At 37.2% G+C, this 19,370-nt stretch overlaps 1 protein-coding gene across 3 annotated transcripts; it reads right to left on the bottom strand.

Moving 5' to 3' along the window:
* Positions 1-2,297: 2,297 nt before the first annotated feature.
* Positions 2,298-17,372, bottom strand: LOC115923116 (prolow-density lipoprotein receptor-related protein 1-like). 3 transcript variants are annotated; one of them, XM_030983362.1, is made up of 7 exons: positions 17,043-17,370; positions 14,782-15,033; positions 14,202-14,367; positions 13,083-13,210; positions 6,235-6,528; positions 3,888-4,154; positions 2,298-3,002 (listed from the first exon to the last, which is right to left on the bottom strand). In XM_030983362.1, exons 1-7 carry the CDS (start codon positions 17,104-17,106, stop codon positions 2,854-2,856), a joined length of 1,320 nt encoding a protein of 439 aa, XP_030839222.1. In that variant the 5' UTR covers positions 17,107-17,370; the 3' UTR covers positions 2,298-2,853. The 3 variants fall into 3 exon arrangements, with proteins under 3 accessions (XP_030839222.1, XP_030839223.1, XP_030839224.1); XM_030983363.1 differs by having other exon boundaries at positions 2,298-2,999; positions 17,043-17,369; XM_030983364.1 differs by lacking the exon at positions 6,235-6,528 and having other exon boundaries at positions 17,043-17,372.
* Positions 17,373-19,370: the final 1,998 nt, after the last annotated feature.

The raw sequence follows: 19,370 nt of genomic DNA, 5'->3' as shown, positions 1-19,370 counted from the left end.
TATCTTTCAGTTTAATCCTTTACGAAATGTACCAAATCCTTGTTCTCCAAAATTTGCAAACTACAAACTACCAAAATAATAAACAATTAATTGAATATATAGTAGACTGATGACTTCAGCACTTGGCCAACTATCATCTGTTTCTATCATTAAAACTACTTTTGTTTCAGGGCCTTCCAAGTGGCTTTCAAGATTCTGGTTTATTTTGTTTTGCTTTCATTAGCATAATCAAGATTTATATAAAATGTTACATTAACTGCATGTGTGGTAACGACGACTCTTTTCGTTAATATAAAAATACAATAATGAAAGGGTTGATTAATTTATAAAGGTGCAATAATCTTTTCCATCATGTTTATGGCATATGAAATGAGTAACGCATGTCATAGAAGGTTCCTTGCAAAGGATAATTCCTCAAATGCCCCGATTCTCGAAATGTGATATGTATAAATAGTTTACGTGTGTACGCCTAACTTTCATGGTACATTTGCGTGTATCCATATACTCATCTCTGTGTGCCGTGCATCTTATGTTCAGTAAGCCTAGTTAATGTTCTGGTCAGTGATTCCAGGAAGTAATCATTATACACCATTTCCTGTCATGCCTATGTGTCACCTTAGCAACCAATTCCCAATGAATTCATATTTCATTTTAATCAATGCGATTATTACTCGACAAGAACTCTTTGTCCATGAAATATTATTTGTCCCATTACGGATACAATTTTCACTTCATCTATCGCGAATGCCGGCCAACCCGGCTATGGATAATATCTCGTTTTTGGTTACAGTTTCATTACTAAATATACAAAGAATAGTTTAATAATAGTGATGCAGATAATGAATGTAAATGTTTATACCAATTATAAACATTGTATTTGTTTGCATCTTGTCTTTATTCATTTGTTGTAATACGTATAATTTCTAGAGAGAATGATGTTATTTTCGAAGATGTATTGGCTATGATGAAGGAATTCTTACATTAACAAACTACACGACATCAAAGAAATCATTTTATTTCCTGAATAAAAACAATATTTTGACATAATACATAGTGAATTTGAATCGCATTTTCCCTTTATTTATACTTTCATAAATGTAACAATTTCTAAGTGAATACTGAATGTAATAATACTGCTTCCTAGCATGTATATTTAGAAGTTTAATGAATATCACAGACATGTATTTAATAGAACTAACTAATCAAATCCACATTACAAACAAGATCTTAATAAAAGTGATATACAATGGATTTCTACTTGAGATTTTTTTTTTAATTTACACCAATATGTAAGCCAATAATATCTTGACGACATGACACAGATACAGCACTCTAACTCACTCTAAATAAATGAGTGGATAGTCATGGCACAACAATCTGCGAATTGAGAGGTACACGTTTATGCAAAATGAAGTAGAAAGGGTGGGGGAAACGGAGAAGTAAAGATATATAGAACGAGAGAGAGCAGAAGCGCGTAGAAGAGCGAAAAGAGGCCCTATATAATTATATTATAAGGAGAATGAGAAAGGAGTGCCTCTTCGTGATAGGGTTAAATATGAAGTTGAGTTCTGGTCATGCGATTGCATTGTGAAAGAAACGGTGTGGAACCGACCAGAAAAGGTTGATTATCTAGCATATAAGAATTTGTGTGTATTGCAAGGTTCTGGAATCATCAAAATGATAAGAAATTTGGCCAAGTCATGGTAAAGTTACAAACACTGTACACCAAAAGATGTATAACGGACTACACGAACACGTGGCGTAAAAAGCCGGCCCCCGATTTTTACGATGTTACATGCATATTTAAAATATGAAGGCATTTGAAGAGCCATGCTTTTCAGGGAACATGTCTTATCTGATGTTCTTCCACACTTGCATAATAAGAATGAGTAATGCTCACAAATTATTTTTCACCTCTTCCCAGAACTCAACCTTCTCTTTAATTACGATTAATACACACACTCACCCCCACCCACGTATATAAATGACATCCGATACCAAGTCCATGTGCTGGTTTGTAACGATAACAAGAGGAATAATGTACCAGGTAAAGTTTCTTGCTTTTTAATCAAAGAGTTCATTATCCTGTTTACAAGTCGTCCAGGGCAACCTCACGTCGTTGGACAGATTTGACTGATTAAGACAAAAAATAAGAGCAAACACCCTCACAAAGCTTTTCCAAATCAATTTGCGCATATAGATAATTTATAACCAATAAGATGCTTTGTTTTCAAGCCATCCACATTCTGTAAACAAGCTAATGAAAAAGATAATGAAATATTGAATTGCAAGGTAAGGTAGCCTTTATAACTGATATACAAGAGTATCATAAATACATTATATTGTAATGGTTATGTGATTTTCATATAAATTATGTATTTTATAGGAGTGTCATTCCCAACAAACGTAATCCATATATATATAGATTTACTTAAATAACAATGATTTCCAGACGCATAAACAACTACGATATCGGAAACTCCTCAACTTATCCTTTACACTCAAACCACAGTACAATAGTAAAAGATAAAAAAATACGTCACTGATGGGCAAATCGCCACTTTTTCTTCGATTCTACGATAATTTCCCCTGCAAAAAAAAAAACATCTGGGATCACCGAATTCCAAAAATTAACACTACCTAGAAAACTAAACCTAACCTATTAGAAACCTTACCTTACCTTCTTACAAACCTAGCCCTATTCATATTTTTATTATTCAACGACATAGACAATTGAGCAACAGCACGGCACCACTCTTTGTTTTCTGCATTTTCTCGCCGTGGCTCTGCACAGGTATTAAACGACCAACCAGCTTAAATGAAGAGGGCGAAGATGTGTGGACGATCAATGACCTATTTGAGGACGATGAGGAAGAGGGCGATGCAAAGGACTAGGAGAACGGAAGAACATGAAGTGACGAGCGCAGTGCTACCCGAAGGCTGTCCCGTAGTCGGCTGTCCCGTAGTCGGCTGTCCCGTAGTCGGGGGCAATGTTTCATCTGCTGAGACAAAACAAACATCATAAGAAAAAAATTAAAGAGAGGACTTAATTATTCGAGCGAGGTGCGAAAGTTCGTTCTTTTTAAAAACAACAATGCAATGGCGCAATGAGCAAAAAAAAATTAGGGGAGTGAGTCAGTCACCACTGAAGGGGTACTAATTCTCCCACGTATAAGAAAACTATAAATTTTGCATTACGCCAGAGCAAAAATGCACTATATTGATGATATAATATAAATAATTAATATCAAAAAAATATTGCCTTGTATAAACAAAACTAAATAATGATATAATGATGATAAAATAGTAATAATAACAAATAAATATATAATTACTAATAATACTAATTTAGAAGGAAAGTATATAATTTTGCACCACATAGTCAGGACTACTGCTTTACTTAGCCGATACTTGAATGACTTCAATAGTGCGTCAGGACAATGCTGGTTTTGGACGGGCATTCAACCAACAGTTATAATAATTCTATTTTGCAAACACATTTCCTGAATTGATCGATTGTTGCACACCTTAAGAATAGCCTAATACTGTTTTTTCATGACAATCTTGTTGGGGGGGGGGGATTCACCTCGTTCAATCAAGCAGCTAATCATTATGATAAAATAATCAAATAATCTTAAGAAGAACCACAACAACGACAACAACAATGATACTTCTAATTATAATAATGATGACAAAAATAACAATGGTAACGCCAATAATAAAAATGATATTTATCATAATTATAATATGCATCAATCATGATAATTAATGATCATAATTATGATAATCAAAATCTTAAAAATTCAATAATAACAAAAATGAAACATAGTGATGATAATAATGATGATAATAATAATAATGATAATAGTATGGGAAAGATAACTGACCACTAGACCTGCGCACTGTCACCGAAAATTGGCAATCATCTGTATTTCCTGCCGCATCACTGGCCCGATAGGACAGCTCGGTTATGCCCAAAGAGAAATCTCCTCCATTAGTTCCTGTTCCCTGAAAGACCATTGTGGGACAGCTGGACCAGCTGTTGAGTCCGGGCTCGGTCCATGAGATCGATGACGCATTCGAAGCGTTCTCGTCGATGTTGACGACGATGTTGTCAGGGCAACCCTCGATGGCAACGGGTTCATTATATGGAGCTGTTAAATAAAATACATGGCTTTAATATCAATCGTCGAATCTAATTAAATAATACCTAAAAAAAAAACAAGTTTACGCGTGAATTATTCTATAATTCCAAATGATATTTAGTTAAATGTGTATGTGATTGGTAAATTTACTTTTCTTGTTATCATATACCGTCAAACCCTCAACAGTAAGTCACGCATTATTAATTGTAAACGGCATGAAGTGACAGTTTAAGAAACCAAATTGTCCTAAATAAGTGGATGGCTAATTCGTTTGGTTTATTTCGGTTTTGAAAACATATGGAACGATTTTTGAATTAATAATTGCTTAAAATACCATCATTTCTTTCAAGCACATACGAGACCATTATCATGATGGAAGGTCCACACAAGACTTATAAGCAGGTATCCTAGTTTGCAACTGATTATAGGCACATTGACATTTTCTTGTAAGAAGTGACAGAGGCTGCTAAACAAATGTCAATGTGCATTTCCAATAACAAATTGTGGCTATTAAGTTATGCATGATCTTTCAAATTAAAATCATCGTATCATACGAAATAATAGAATAGAGCTTTTGAATGACGTGTATCAAACAAAAATTATCGTCCCAATTAATTATTTCAAAAGACTTAATTAAGTAAATGAAACAGCCATTTGCCTTTTTTGGGTCAATTTGATTTCCAACATCGCCTCTTTGGGTGTCTGAAATCGGTCATGCGTGATTTATTGATCATATTTTGGTGTTGTATGAAAGAAGACAAAATTAAGGTTTTTAATTTAGGTTTACAGTAATAAAAAAGTAATTTTGAATTATTGATTAATTTACCATTTAACTTTTACTTTTCTTTTTCAAGGATATCCTGTATAATATTTATCCGATTTCACTATTTAAACAAAGAACTTTCCAGCTTTTATGTTTTTAGTAATACCAGGGGTGTTTCACAAAGAATAAAATCGATTTTAAGTTGAATTCACTATGGCAGGCCATTCATGCCACTGTTTGATCTCATCATTGACTACAGTAGTATCAGTCTCTCAAGAGACGTACAAATCATGATCACAAATTTAACAGAATTTAATTTATTTAGTAATTCTTTAGTGAAGGACAAAATTGTAATCAAAAGATCATTATGGTGAGAGAAACCAGGTGAATAAGTTAATGTTAGTCTTTGTGAAACACCCCCAGGTAAACCGCGGTCTTCGCGCTAAGTAACCCTAACACTAACCCTTACTGATGCAAAGTCAATGGATGCAAATTTAAAGCTAAATTACGCTACGGCTATTTTTTCATATATTTTAGAAACAACTGATTATATAACTCTGTAATATTTTGGTGAACTTTAAAGAGTACAATAGGCCTACTGCACTCTATTCCTGCTATAATTATTTATTTCTATGTTATGTATTTTTCTTTTGTTTTAGGCGTGGTCTAGTTTAGTGTAAGAATTCAATATAGTTTTATTTTTTCGAATAATTAATAATAGATATATGATATAAAATATATGATTAATTTGATATTTCACATGTATGTGCAATTGTTAATTATTGCATTATTGATTTTATGTTTTTACACTGTTATTGCACACAGAAGCAGTGCTTTCTTGGAAAGCAGGTCCACTGGCTTCCAGTGGAACTGAATGAAACTACCCTGTTGAAAAAATAATGAATAAATAAATAATAATGCCACCTGGCTGGGCAAAGAGTTGCGCATGCTCAGATGAGTTCTCATTAAACAGACTCACTTGAGAATTTGTTGTATCATGTTATCTGTTTTGTGTTTCTTAAAATAATATAGACAGGCAGATACAGTGGAGAAAAAACGAAATAGCAAAGTTATATTCTAAAACACCAGAGGTTAATAGCTCTCAAAAATAGTGTCATTTGTATATTCATGTTTTTATCCAGAGATCTGGGGCCCGTTTCATAACACTGTTTATCTATAACAAATGCTAAATTTCTATGACAAATTTGCTCTCAACCAGTCACATGCCATGATTTCAGTAGCTTATAGCAGTAGCTTGTGATTTGTTATTGATATCAAGTTTTGTGAAACGGGGCCCTGACGCGGCCTGAAACACAGGCGTCTTACTGTGTGATATGATCCGAGTGGTCAGAGGGCTGATGACAAGCTCGTCGCCGTTTAACAATGTCACCGTACTGTTGTGAATCGTAAGAGTTGATGACTTCATATCATACTCGTTGATCAAGCCCGTGAGGGTAAAACTCGGCGAACGTGACTGAGCTGACCAGAACAGCTTGCTGCCGTACTTGCTGAGGGAACTACCCATTGTTTTTTCGGAGAATACTTTGATGATTCTATTGCCACTCCCGTCTAGATTCGTGACGCCTAATTTAGTCTTTTCCGTGTAGTAAAACAAGCGGGCTGGTATAAGAAATAGTGAGAACAAATATTAGATGAGTAATGCACGCTACACACAATTTGTGAATAAGGCCATTACCCTTTCTTCTATTCAACGGTTCTTTCTGGCAATTTTGACCGATTTAAAAGCCTCAAAACTGACTACCCCTCCCCTTCAAAATAAAATGAATATACATATATATCATAGATATATGCCATAGACTTAGTAAATGATTCTTAGTAAATAATAGCCATGCTCATATACTCTATAAAAGTGTACCCAATATATTTGGAATAAAGGGATTATTCATATTTGAGAGGTAAAATATCATCCAATATTGGGTACACTCCAATTTCAAATGTGTAATGTTTTATCTTTCATAATGGTTGCAAAATATGGAAGTGACGACAAACTTAAGGTGTCGTCACTAGATTTATATATCTGGTGCTCGATGATCAGTGTCCCAGTATAAAACCTGAGTAAGTGTACGATTGAGTTTTAAGATTGATTGCACATAGTGATCAATGCAATCAATCGCAAAAATCAATAGCACAATCCATTGCTAAGCTTTATGTTATGGAATCCACGGAAGGGATCTTTGATTGTCAAATAACTTAATGCTCGTTGCAGACATGAGGTGTAATCATATTTGCATTATTTTTTTCTTCTCTGCATTAATCATTTCCTTTATTAAGGCAACCCGTTAGCGTGCCAAAAAGTAAAATACAACATTTAAACCGTTAACTTTACATTAATTTTTGGACACGGTGACTCTTAGGTTGGCGAGTCAAAGACACAGTCCTACCATAGCAAATAAGGCCTTTTCGATTGTGTCGACGAGAACGCCGTCTACGTCCAGAGCGCGTGTTCACCCAGTTAAGCTATGGTCACAACCCCCAAAAGTAGCCTGCTCGGCGGCCGGGCGGCGAGTTTTTAGCCAATTTCGCCCGGGCACCGATCAGCGGCCGCCCGGTAAGCGTTATTTTTTTCTTCTGCGGCACAGATTGGAGTTAGGTGCGTGTTGAGCCTAAGGAAAAATATTGGGTTAGGGTTAGAGTTAAATCAAGACCTAAAAAAAAAAAAAAAAGCCCCAATCTGTGCCGCAGAAAAATGACGCGCCCGGGAACCACTTGATTTTTGGGCATCGCTCGGTCGCTGCTGAAATTTTAGCGCGAAGTTAAAATTCGGCGGCGCCTGCTCACTTTTCACTCGCCGCCCAAAATATGCTCGGTGGCCGGATGGTCGCCTCCCGAACGAATCGAGCGTTCGCCATCGAGCGATTTAGGTCAAAAATCAAAGCCGGTAGGTCAAGGGCTGCTGACCGATCGTCGCCCAGTTACTGCCCGGTCGTCGCTAAGAAATCGGTCGGTCACTGGGCGGCGAGTTCAAAATCGGCCGGCAGCCTTTGACATCGCAGCTTCGATTTTTGACTTATATCGCTAGACGGCGAACGCTCGATTAGGTCATTGCCCGGGCGACGACGACCTGGTCACCGAGTGTATTTTGGTGCCCCGCCGATCACCGGCCGGCCGACGGGCAATTTTTTTAAGATCAGCCGGTGGCCGGTGGGAGACCGCTCGGAAATCGGTGGGTCATCAGTCGGTCACTGGAGAAGCTCCCCGATTTCGCCCAGTTTTTACCTAAAATCGACCGGCGATCGACGGGAAATCGACAGAGCACCGCTTAGGCATCGCTTGGGCTTTACAGCCTGCTCAATTTTTCCAAAAATCTCTGGGTGATGCCTAAATTTCAGCGGCGACCGAGCAGGATACAACTCGGTCGGTTCCATTTGAAAACGTTTCGATTTCAGTCAGCGCCCACTCGCCGCACTAGTGAACAAGATGATGTGACACATTCGTCACATCCATTACCCCCGCCCGTGCCACTTTAAACGTGGTCAGAACACGAACCGGTACAACTAACCTCTACTGGCACAGATAGTTAGGTACGTACTATACAGAACGGCGTTCTAGTTTGATCTGATCGTTAAAACAGAGGTGGACACGCCCGCCCCCCTCCACTCAGTGTTATTTAGGATACGCATATGCATGCGCCCTCCTTTTGAAAACACCCCTAATAGTGGGGGCTGTTAGGGATATTTTGGTGCAGATTCTTCTAAAAGCACCAAATTTGGCCTAGATGTATATTATACCATATTATATACCTCACTTAAGAAATCCAGCCACCTGATTGGTCGAAATTGCATTCATAAACTTTAACTATTCCTGTAAAATTCCCGGTAAAATTCCAAACCCATGTAATAGTTCAAAAAAATAGTTCTAAAATCCCGGCAAAATTCCAGTTACCATGGTTACAGGGAATAGTTCAGTCTTGGTGAAATACCCATAGTTTTACATATTAAAGAATGGTTTGAGGGATCGCGGATACCGTACGTGTGCAAAGAATTGGTCGGCATTTTTAGTACGGCAGTCTCTCGATTCAAGCAAGGCAAAAATGGCTGAAGACACTCTCCCAAGATTTCAACTTCTGGATGAGGATCAAATGCGAGACATGCTGAGAGCAAGAACACCAAAAAGGGTACGTGAAATCTTCCATATTTTTTTTCAGTAGGCCTAGATCTAGATTCTAGTACGCGACAACCAGATGCTGGTGATTGTACGTCACGGACAGATGTAGATCCTTCCCGTAGAGATTACACACATCCCTATGCATTTCCATTGGCCATTGCGCACTCATGCTAGATTGGTCGATGTTTTAATTACCTGCAGAGATTCAAACTAATATTGCCCGTGATCCTAAAGGTGATACTCAATACTTGAGGTGTCATATGAAAGCGCAGGTTTTTCTCCATATTCCCCACAGGGCCAGCCCACCCCCAAAATTGTAAAAATATCTTGCTTAGACTAGAATCTAGATCTAGTCTACTCTCAAAGAAACACTTATAAAAACAACCGTGCAGATAAACTAGAGAAAGGCCAAGGTGGTGTCATAATTTTTTCGGATATAAAAGTATTAATGACTGTTTTAATATTCGAGAAATAGTTGTTTTTATACGCTCTCGGGAAGGTAACAATTGGGCTATTGCCTTTGGCACGCCTCGGGCAGTAGCACAATTTTAACCTTCCCTTGAGCGTATAAAAAACAACTATTTCTCTCAAAGCAGTCATTAATACTATACTATTACGATTTCTGCCGGACGCCAAGAAGGGCACCCTCTGGATATGCCATATTGGTCAAATCCAAAATAGCCGCCATCTGAGTTACAGGTCAAGCGTAGTTTCAGAAGGAAAAGGACCAGTATGATAAAAGTTGATGAATTCATGGGGTTTCCGGGGTCGGATAATCTGATTATGATGTTCTTTTATTAATAAGCGAGTTCGTAATTGCACACTGCGCATGCGCCAAAATCGGGAACGAACTTTTACAAAGGTCACATTTTTTTGTGTGTGCTGGCCTTTCCTTTGTGAATGATCACATCTGACACGTCAGTCATCGAAAATCATTTCTGAAAGTCGGAAGTGGTTCTTTATAGTAAACTTTACCTGGAATCTGGTCATCGGTAAAGTATTATCGGCGTTATCGTGATCCAAGTTCCCAGGGACTCGGATCCACGGACACTTTTTACTCTGAAAAACATATCCTAACTTCCAAAATTGTACCCACCAAAGCAAGCGTTTAATGGATTATTACTTTATTTAGTCAAGCAAATTTATCTAGTAGGCCTATTAAAGTCCTTCACTATTTAAAATAAAGCAAACAATAATTAAGCTTTATTTAGTCAAGCATTAGATAGGCTGAATAAATGAATATTATATTTATTAATTATACATTGCCTTTAACGATTATTGAAGACGAAATATAACTTTCATTAAATTTCGTTTTTAATGATATTACTGATTTATTTAGTCAAGCCAATTTATCTAGTAGGCCTAAACACTATAAAACTGTTTATATATTCTTCGTGGTGCGAGTCCCCCTTGCGTGTTAAGATCATCAAATTTCACATAGAGGGGACTTACGCAGTAGCGGATCCAGCTGGCGGCAAGAGGGGGGGGGGGTCCTAATTCGTGAGAAAATATTTAGCGGCGACTCAGCCAGCCGGTGAATAAGCAATTAAAAAATATATATATATTTATTATCATTATTATTATTATTATTATTATTATTGCCAGGGGGGGGGGGGGGGGGGGGGGGGGGGGGGGGCTGTCGAACACTCTTGTACACGTCATGTGATTCCTGACTGAACTAAAGGTTTATAATTATGATTGCAGCATGAGCTAAGTCCATCATTTTGTGTGCCAATATCTTAAAAAGAGAGTGCAATCGCCGAAATTTATTGTAATGGTATGTTAATCGATAACGTACACATTTTAGGTTTCTCTTCGAATTCTGCGATTTTGTAAGAGCTATGGTACTTTTGTTTTTATCGCTCCTAAATAAGCGATAATATAAGTAGTCGTAATAGTAGCGTTTCAAAGTTTCAAAATTCAATCAAAATTGTCTAGGTTAGTGCAAATATCAAAATACTTTTTTGTTATTCAATCATTATTTGTATTGATTCTTAATGATTAATTTAATGTAATAGATCATTGAGTTTTAAATGGGGCCAAACATGACTAATTACATAACAATGTAAGAGCGATTGTTTTTGAGGATAATACAGTTTAAGCTGTCCGGGTTTTTGAAGAGTATGCTTCAAAACAAATAACCAAGCTGTTTATTTTTGTATTCATGGTCTGTTTCTACTGTTTATCTATTTTCATTGCCAACCCTCGAAGACGAATTTATTATGCATTTCACAGAGGAAAGTTTGCATAGGAGAACTATATGTATATCTATATATACATGTATGTATACATATTATATACAAAATATTTATTGGGCTCATTTTGCTTTCCAATAGATCCGTACAATATGGCACAGCTTTAGGGGGCCTGGCAGAGCCCCTGCCAGGGGTTCCGGGGCGGAGGCCCTGGATGTTCTCGAGTTTATTTGACTCTCAAGAGAAAGTGTCTCTAAGATATAAAGAGAGGTTATTTCTTAAATGAAATGAAAGGTCTCTTGAAAGTAAAATAGCCCTTTCATTTTAATTTTTGGAAACAAACTCTAACCCATCCCTTGATATTCAAATTGCACGGCTTCTACTGTGTGCTATTTTTCACACTGTCCCTGATCTATAAAGGGTGCTTTCTTTATTTGATCATCAACAGAAGCCAAATGCTAAGCCACGAACTTTTCGAAGCGTGACCAGATTCCAAGTATGCTTAAATGGGGGCATTGATGTATGTAGACAAAACAGGATTAAGATCCCATGCAACGCTTCGAAATGTAAAGAAGAATGAGAAAAATAAAGTCGAGATTCGACCTTTATGTCTAGACGTTGCTTAATGCATTTCGTATTGGTATTATCCCCCATCTGAGAGTGATTATAGACGTTATTTATATGGATAATAAAGATATAAGCTGTCCGGGTCTTTGAATATAATGCTTCAAAACATATTGAACGAGCTGTTTATTTCTTTATCCAAGGTCTGTTTCTACTGTTTATTTATTTTCATTGCCAACCCTCGAAAAACGAATTTATAATGTATTTCACAGAGGAAAGTTTGCATATTGATGAAACATATGGGCGCAGGCCAAGATTTATACCCACTCAAGTGTGAATTTGGCGCATCTTCCCTCATCTTCTTCAACCAGGAAATGGACTTCATTGTAGCTTAGGACAGGATGGTGACATAAAATTGATAAAAGAACATCATAATTAGATTATCTGACCCCGGAAACCCCGTGAATTTATCAACTTTTATCATACTAGTCTTTCTCCTTTTGGAACTACGCTTGACCTTTAACTCGGATGGCGGCCATTTTTTATTTGGCCAATATGACCAGCATGACAGCCCCACTGGAGACCTGTAATTGATACAAGCAACATCATAACCAAATTCTCTGACCCCGAAAACCCCCTTACTATGTAAACTTAGCCCTTTTCCTTTTGGAACTACACTTGACCTTTTACTCAAAGGTGGCAGCCATTTTAGATTTGACCAATATGACCAGCATGGCAGTCCCAAGTAGACCTCAAATTGGTAAAAGACAATGATATCCAGATTCTCTGACCCCGAGAGCTCCATAAATACATAAACTGTTATCATTTTAGCTCTTGTCCTTTTGAAATTACTATTGACCTGTAACTATCAGATGGCGGTCATTTTTATGGCAGCCCCAAGGAGACCTCAAATCGATGAAAGAACATCATGATCCTTTTAGAAGAATCTGCACCAAACAACCCCTATTTAGCCCTATCAGCCCTCACTGTAAGTCCGGTGTGTAAAGTCAATACGTGCCGGATTTTTGTGTACTACGAGTCGGACTTTGGTGTGAAAAGTACCCCTTTACCGGAAACGCAAGGTATCCCTCCGTTCACTGAGTGGTAGGGGGGGGGGGAGGGGGGGGGGGGCGGGCTGACGCGTTCTCGATGCTGGTAGTGTGGACAGGGAGATAACAAGGCGCGTGCGCAGATCGTCAAAATGACGTCATTATGTCGCAGTTCACTATGTCGACGTGACAATAAAAAAGGCCCGACTCACAACGAAACACAATTAAGTAAGTATCTTACTGGTGTCATCAGCACATTCCTCATTGAACATCCCCTCAGCATAGATGGGTCTCACAACCTCCTCGTTAGTGGCGTTTAGTGTTGCCTTGACAACTTGATTGACTAAGCGTGTTGACCAGAGAAGAAACCTTTCAAGATGAAATAATCATAATTTTGAAATTAGAGGTGTTGTGGTCTGCTGGGTATTTCAGCGGACTGTGGATCAGGTGATTCCTGGTTCGAATCCTTGTCAAGGTACTAATATTCCTTGGTAAGACCCCCTGTATTCTAGACTTCATGTAGAATTTCAGTGGCAGATTAGCTAAAGCCTGCGTACTTAATATGATACTCACGAAATCGCAGTAGAGTTATTTATAAAGTATAGGTATGCTAAATCAATGGACATACTGTTGATTGCAGCGTGCTCGTGCTTCATTCGTACCAGTTGATTTACCCAACCACTTAAGAGTGGTATTTAGAAGAAACTGAAAGAGATTATGTAAAACTACACTAATAACATGTAGCTCGGGCACCTATGAACACTTCAATTAGTATAGTAGCCAAGGCTTCATCCTTTTATGTGGACTTTCTGGAGCCAAGTGATTTTTCAAGAAAACAAAGATTCCTGCTATTTGCTGCTGCAGGATCACTAGAAAGAAGATATAGGTGAATGTGGATAACCAGAGGTCCTATTCAGTGAAGGATTGGCATAGTTTACAGATCTGGAGTGGATGGAAGCTTACATACAACGTGCAATGGTTTGTGGAAGCCTAATCTACATATTCTGGGCCACGTAACACAAGGGTATGCAATTATTTACACATTTGAAACAATGATTCTGATGGGTCTATAGTCAGCCTTGTTAACAATATGTGCATTCAACGATAATTGTATTCACCCATTGCCATCTAATATGATGATAATAACAATTTTGTGTATCCATGGAAGCCTCATCCGATTAATGTCTTGTCAAAAAACCGGGATTGGATTCGAACCCTCAACCCATGGTTTGATAGTCAAGTGAATGAACCACTATATGCTTCGCACCTCCATTTTGCAATTTATTCCAACGTTTGTGTTATTGGGCCCAGATTAACCCCAACCAATGAACATTTTTATCTCAACTTAACTAATATTTACCCACTGACGGGGTCCACCAAGATTGAAGTAGGTTGCGCAAAACTCGTATATTTGAAGAGTTCTTCTACCGAGCTACCGTCGAGATTGGCACGTGAGATAGCCTTATCATTATACATCGTCCAGTAGATCTTCCCGTTCACCAGATCGAGAGCGATAGAATGAGGGGCTGAAAATTAATTCAAACCATAGATCAGTAAAATGTAATGATAATAATAATGATGATAATAATATTATTATTTTACATCGCTACTTTATCACAAGATCGATTATGCACTTGCAAATTATCTTCATAAATAAGATTCATGGTGATGGGCAAGCTTTGAAGGTGCCAATGACGTTGTGTTTTATCGGGAGGGATTTGTTATGTTATCACCCTGTTTTTCAACACGTTATATCGTATTGCATGTGGTGTGTATGCGCCGGCTATTAATTTTCGAATTAACGATGACAGAGAATATCCGCAAAGTATATCACGTTATTACCTTACTATGATTAATCATGGTAAATAAATAATGACAATTCATTGTAAAATTAATGGAAATATTTCACTTGCAAAGTAAGCATATTGCTATTCACTCACAGCTCGTAGAAATAATGACTTCTTGGTTCGTGCCGTCAAGTTGGATTCGACTTATTTGACTCCCACTGAAATCATTCCAGTACACCATTTCATTCTCTGGATCATAGTCAATGCCATCTATTCCCCTATTTTCTGAGAGACGTATCAGGGTGAAGCGGGTGTCCATGATGTAGGTATCATCTCGTGGTTCCGGCAGGGAAGCGTAGAGGATACCAGGGGTATTCGAATCACCAATAAATATCTGAGCAGTATCTGTGTAACAAGAAGGTTGTGAAGTATATACAAAGATAGGAAGTTTACATGGGAGTCAGGAATACATTGCTTATTAAAAAGATTATCAAAAAGCGTCAGTATTAAAGGATTTCCTTCTTTTTGGAAGTAGGTAACCCTTGCAAATAATCGAGCAAGTTAGTTCTACCACACCTGGTAAACTGTTGATTTAAAACAGCAATTTGGAGAAGTTACACGCAATATTTCGTTAATCATCTAAGAATTATGTCGGAGGGGGGTAAGAGGACATATCATTTTTTTAAAAATAATTATTATTATGAAAAAAAAAAGAAAAAAAAAAGGGGGGGGGGGGTTGCCGATAAACATACACATAAAAAAAAACTGAAGGGGAGGGGGTTTAACCCCCCCCCCCCCCTGCGTACGCGCCTAACTACTACTACTACTGCTTCTACAATCGTCATCGTATCTTTTTGAGCTTGATCTTACTATCACTCTGTGAACCCAACACAAATAACCCACAAAAACAAATAATAAATAAAAAATATATATATATTTACAATATTTTTAAAAATACATATTTATAAACTATCACAAAGTTTATTTAAAAAATTAAAATCATTAAGATCATATAGTGCTATCACCTCATTCTCAGCCTTCCCATGCATAATAACAAGATTGATTTATGTAAAACCAATATAGCAAAAAGTGCAACGAATATAGAAATTGCTTTGTAGCAAATTGTGCCTTCCCTGTCTATGCCATTTACTGATGAAACCACGTTGTTTAATCACTAGAAATTATACTTATTTTAAATCAGAATAACGCAACAAGACAGAGTTAAATATATTGTTTTTCATCAAGTGCGAAACTTGTTCTAATATCCTTTTACATGTTTTCCGGCTATTTGATGTTTTTAAAACATGATAATATCGTATCTTCGTGCAATTATAAAGAGTAACAAACTAAAGGCTCGACAGTCAAGATCCGTTTTTTTTAATTTTTTGATTTGTTTAACGAATTTAAAGCCAAGGGTTCGAAGAGTCACGTCAATTTCATAAAACTTGTTGATATGGTAAAGTATGATCCTTGTTCTAACGCATAATTGAATACACCAGTTTACGGTTGTATCAGTGCGCATGCGCAGACAGTTGACCTCGGGTCATTGGCCCTGAAACAAAGCCAATAACCTTTGACCAGTGGTATTTATGCGTAAATTAAAATTGCGCCCATGCAAATGATGATGTGCGGTCACAATGCAGCTCGTAGGCAGTGATATCATCATAATTTGCATGGGCGCAATCTCAATTTACGCATAAATACATGACCTCTAGGTCATTGGCTTTGTTTAAAATGGCGCACACAACCGTAAACTGGTGTATAGAAATTTACACGGAAACTGTAAAAGGGAATTCTACTCTGTTTAAATTGGCTACTTAGAAGCAAGACATTTTAGGAATATAGTACAGTGCGTCCCAGAAAAAACGAAACCGAGAATTATCGATGTTTTATCATATTATAGTTAACAAGTGACACATATTTGTAAAGCTTAGATCCTCCTCTTTCATTTGATGCAACTCATATGATTCATATCCCACGCATTAGTGATAAAAGCAATTTGAAGAGAGGAAACTAAAAAGTCATTTGACTGGTGGTATCTAAATGTTAAAAAGAAAATCACATTTCTAGAAAGTTCAATTTCTGCCCTTTTAAATGACACCTTAATCAGGAAAAATGAGCCAGGAATAACAAAATTCTGTTTGTTTACAGTAAGGCTTGCATTTCCATAATTTGATCAAACGAGTTCGTTTTCACTTGCTACCTGCCGTAGCAACAAACAGAGTTGACAAAAGACTTAACTCCGTTTCGTTGACGATCAGCCATGCACACAGAAGACGAAAGACCTTGTGAAACACCCCCCAGGTGTAATAACTAAAATGTTAGAAAAAATTATTTTATGATTGATTTCAGGGTCTTGCAGGACATCAGTCGCTTTAAATGTTTGCGTGTAATAAAGAGTTACTGATACTTACTCATGTGAAAACCAAAGATTGCGTAGACCAACACCGAAATATGCCATATTCCTCCACGCGCCATCTCGGAATTATGTGCCGTAGAATAATATGAACTGCGTCTTCTCTGTGTCTACCAAAATTGGCTCTGGTTGAGAGAGGCAATACAATTTGTGATTCTTGAGAACGTGCTTGGAATCTTATATAATGTTTACCAGCAGCTTTCATAATCTCATTTTACACCTGAATAACTCTCTCTGAAAGACAATTTTATATAACTTCTGTTTTCGTATTGTTGTACTTTCGTCCGCAGACATCTTAGGCACATGAAGGTCCGAATTCACAAAGCAAGGTTTGAGCTCAAACCTCCTTTTGTTTCGCCAAACCTCTATGGCCCGAATTCACAAAGGAGGTTTGTCAACAAACCTTGGTTTTCGTACGTCATATGACGCGTTTTACGCGTTTTTTAAAAACCTGGTTTGTAAAGAACAAAAGGAGGTTTTGCGAAACAAAAGGAGGTTTGAGCTCAAACCTTGCTTTGTGAATTCGGGCCCTTTTGTTTCGTTTGTAAAAAACGCGTAAAACGCGTCATATGACTAACGAAAACCAAGGTTTGTCGACAAACCTCCTTTGTGAATTCGGGCCAATATGTCAAGCCAACTCAGTCGGAAATGTAATCTGTAGGCCTAAGTGTAAATTTAAGTTTCATGTTCTTCCTTCTTTTCTTTCTTTCTTTCTTTATTTCTCTCTCTCCCTCTCTCTCTCTCTCTTTCTCTAGCGCTCTCTCTCTCTCTCTCTCTCTCTCATTTTCCTCTATCTTCTTCTCTTTTACATTATTGTCTCTTTTCTTCTCATTTTTTTTTTGTGGGACATGCGTTACGCGTAGGTGTGACATCGCACATGAGTTGGAGATTCCCCATCTAATTATATGTACTGATCTCGATTTAAGATTTAAAAAAACAAACTTTCTCATTAATTCTATTTCCGTTTTTCTAATACTTACACTAATCTCCAATTTAAAAAAACAAATCGTCTACTTCCTCTCCAGACAACGTTATATAAAGGATTCATTAATGCAAGGGTATCTCGCGAGTTATATCTTAATTTCAATAACTTCTTGCTTTCCTCATCTCTCAGTTTCTCTTGCTTTAATATTTCTCATAAATTCCTTCCAATTGAGCTGCAAATTGATTTCTCCACATCTCCATATATTCTAGTTTATGCACTATATCTATTCTTCACCTACAGGTAGATGCAAATATTACTCAAAATCCATTATATAAATCACACTCAGGATACAGCCAATGGACGAGAATTGCTTCAATTTATATTTTACATGCATCATTAATATATGGTTTTACAATGGCTATGGTGATGAGACGTCAAGGTAATATGTTGATGTGTTTGTTAAAATGTATTACCATGGTGCACCTTCTTGGTTTACTTTTTTTTTAATGTATTGTACATGTATTAACGTAAGTTCATGCCTTTACATACCACAGTAGAAATCAAATATTTTATTTTTGATGCAGAATAACATTAATATTTGAAAATTAGAAACACAAACAGATTCCATAACCATTCAAGTGTTTCAAGAAAAGGTTAAGCAAACGTTGTCCTCGATGTAAATTCACACTAGCGTATAGCACTAGCGAGCTCTTCTATGGAAGGCCATCGCCGCCATAAACTTAACTTGTAACGTAATCACTAAGGAAAGAATAAAGTACACTTAGTATCCAGTGATTTTGCAGAGTAGTGTTTGCGTTACTCAACAGTTACGGTACTAACATGATATAAAGCTAACGTATACTTATTTTTACCATTATTTTACCTACGTAAGCTCTTTAGTTTTCATTAACGCAATTGTCTATCTAATTTAGTACCGTAAGTAAAACACAATACCGTTAGTTTGATGTTAACCAATCATACCCCTCGTTGCATGTCATAGAAATTACACGCAGCGCGCGCACCGATCTTTATTTCTATGCTAGAGAGCTAGCTAGAGATCCGTGATACATTCGTGATCGCAGACATGCATATGCCACATTCCTCCACGCGCCATCTCGGAATTATCTCCCGTAGAATAATATGAACTGCGTCTTCTCTGTGTCTACCAAAATTGGCTCTAGTTAGGAGAGACAATACAATTTGTGATTCTTGAGATCATAACTAGTACTAATCATAACGCTGGAATATTTTTTTTTTACCCCAATTCATGGAAGTATTTGGACAATGATTTATTCGTAATAGATCTAGATTCCTTATAGGCCGTACGGAGGATTTTCTTCAATTCATTTTTAGAAATAAACTCTAATCCATCCCTTTAAATTGCACTGCCCCTATTGTGTG

This window comes from Strongylocentrotus purpuratus, unplaced genomic scaffold (genome assembly GCF_000002235.5).
Source record: "Strongylocentrotus purpuratus isolate Spur 01 unplaced genomic scaffold, Spur_5.0 spur5_scaffold_13, whole genome shotgun sequence".
Taxonomy (NCBI): Eukaryota; Metazoa; Echinodermata; class Echinoidea; order Camarodonta; family Strongylocentrotidae; genus Strongylocentrotus; species Strongylocentrotus purpuratus.
The sequence above is the reverse complement of the archived record's forward strand: the minus strand, read 5'-3'. Positions and strand labels throughout refer to the sequence as shown.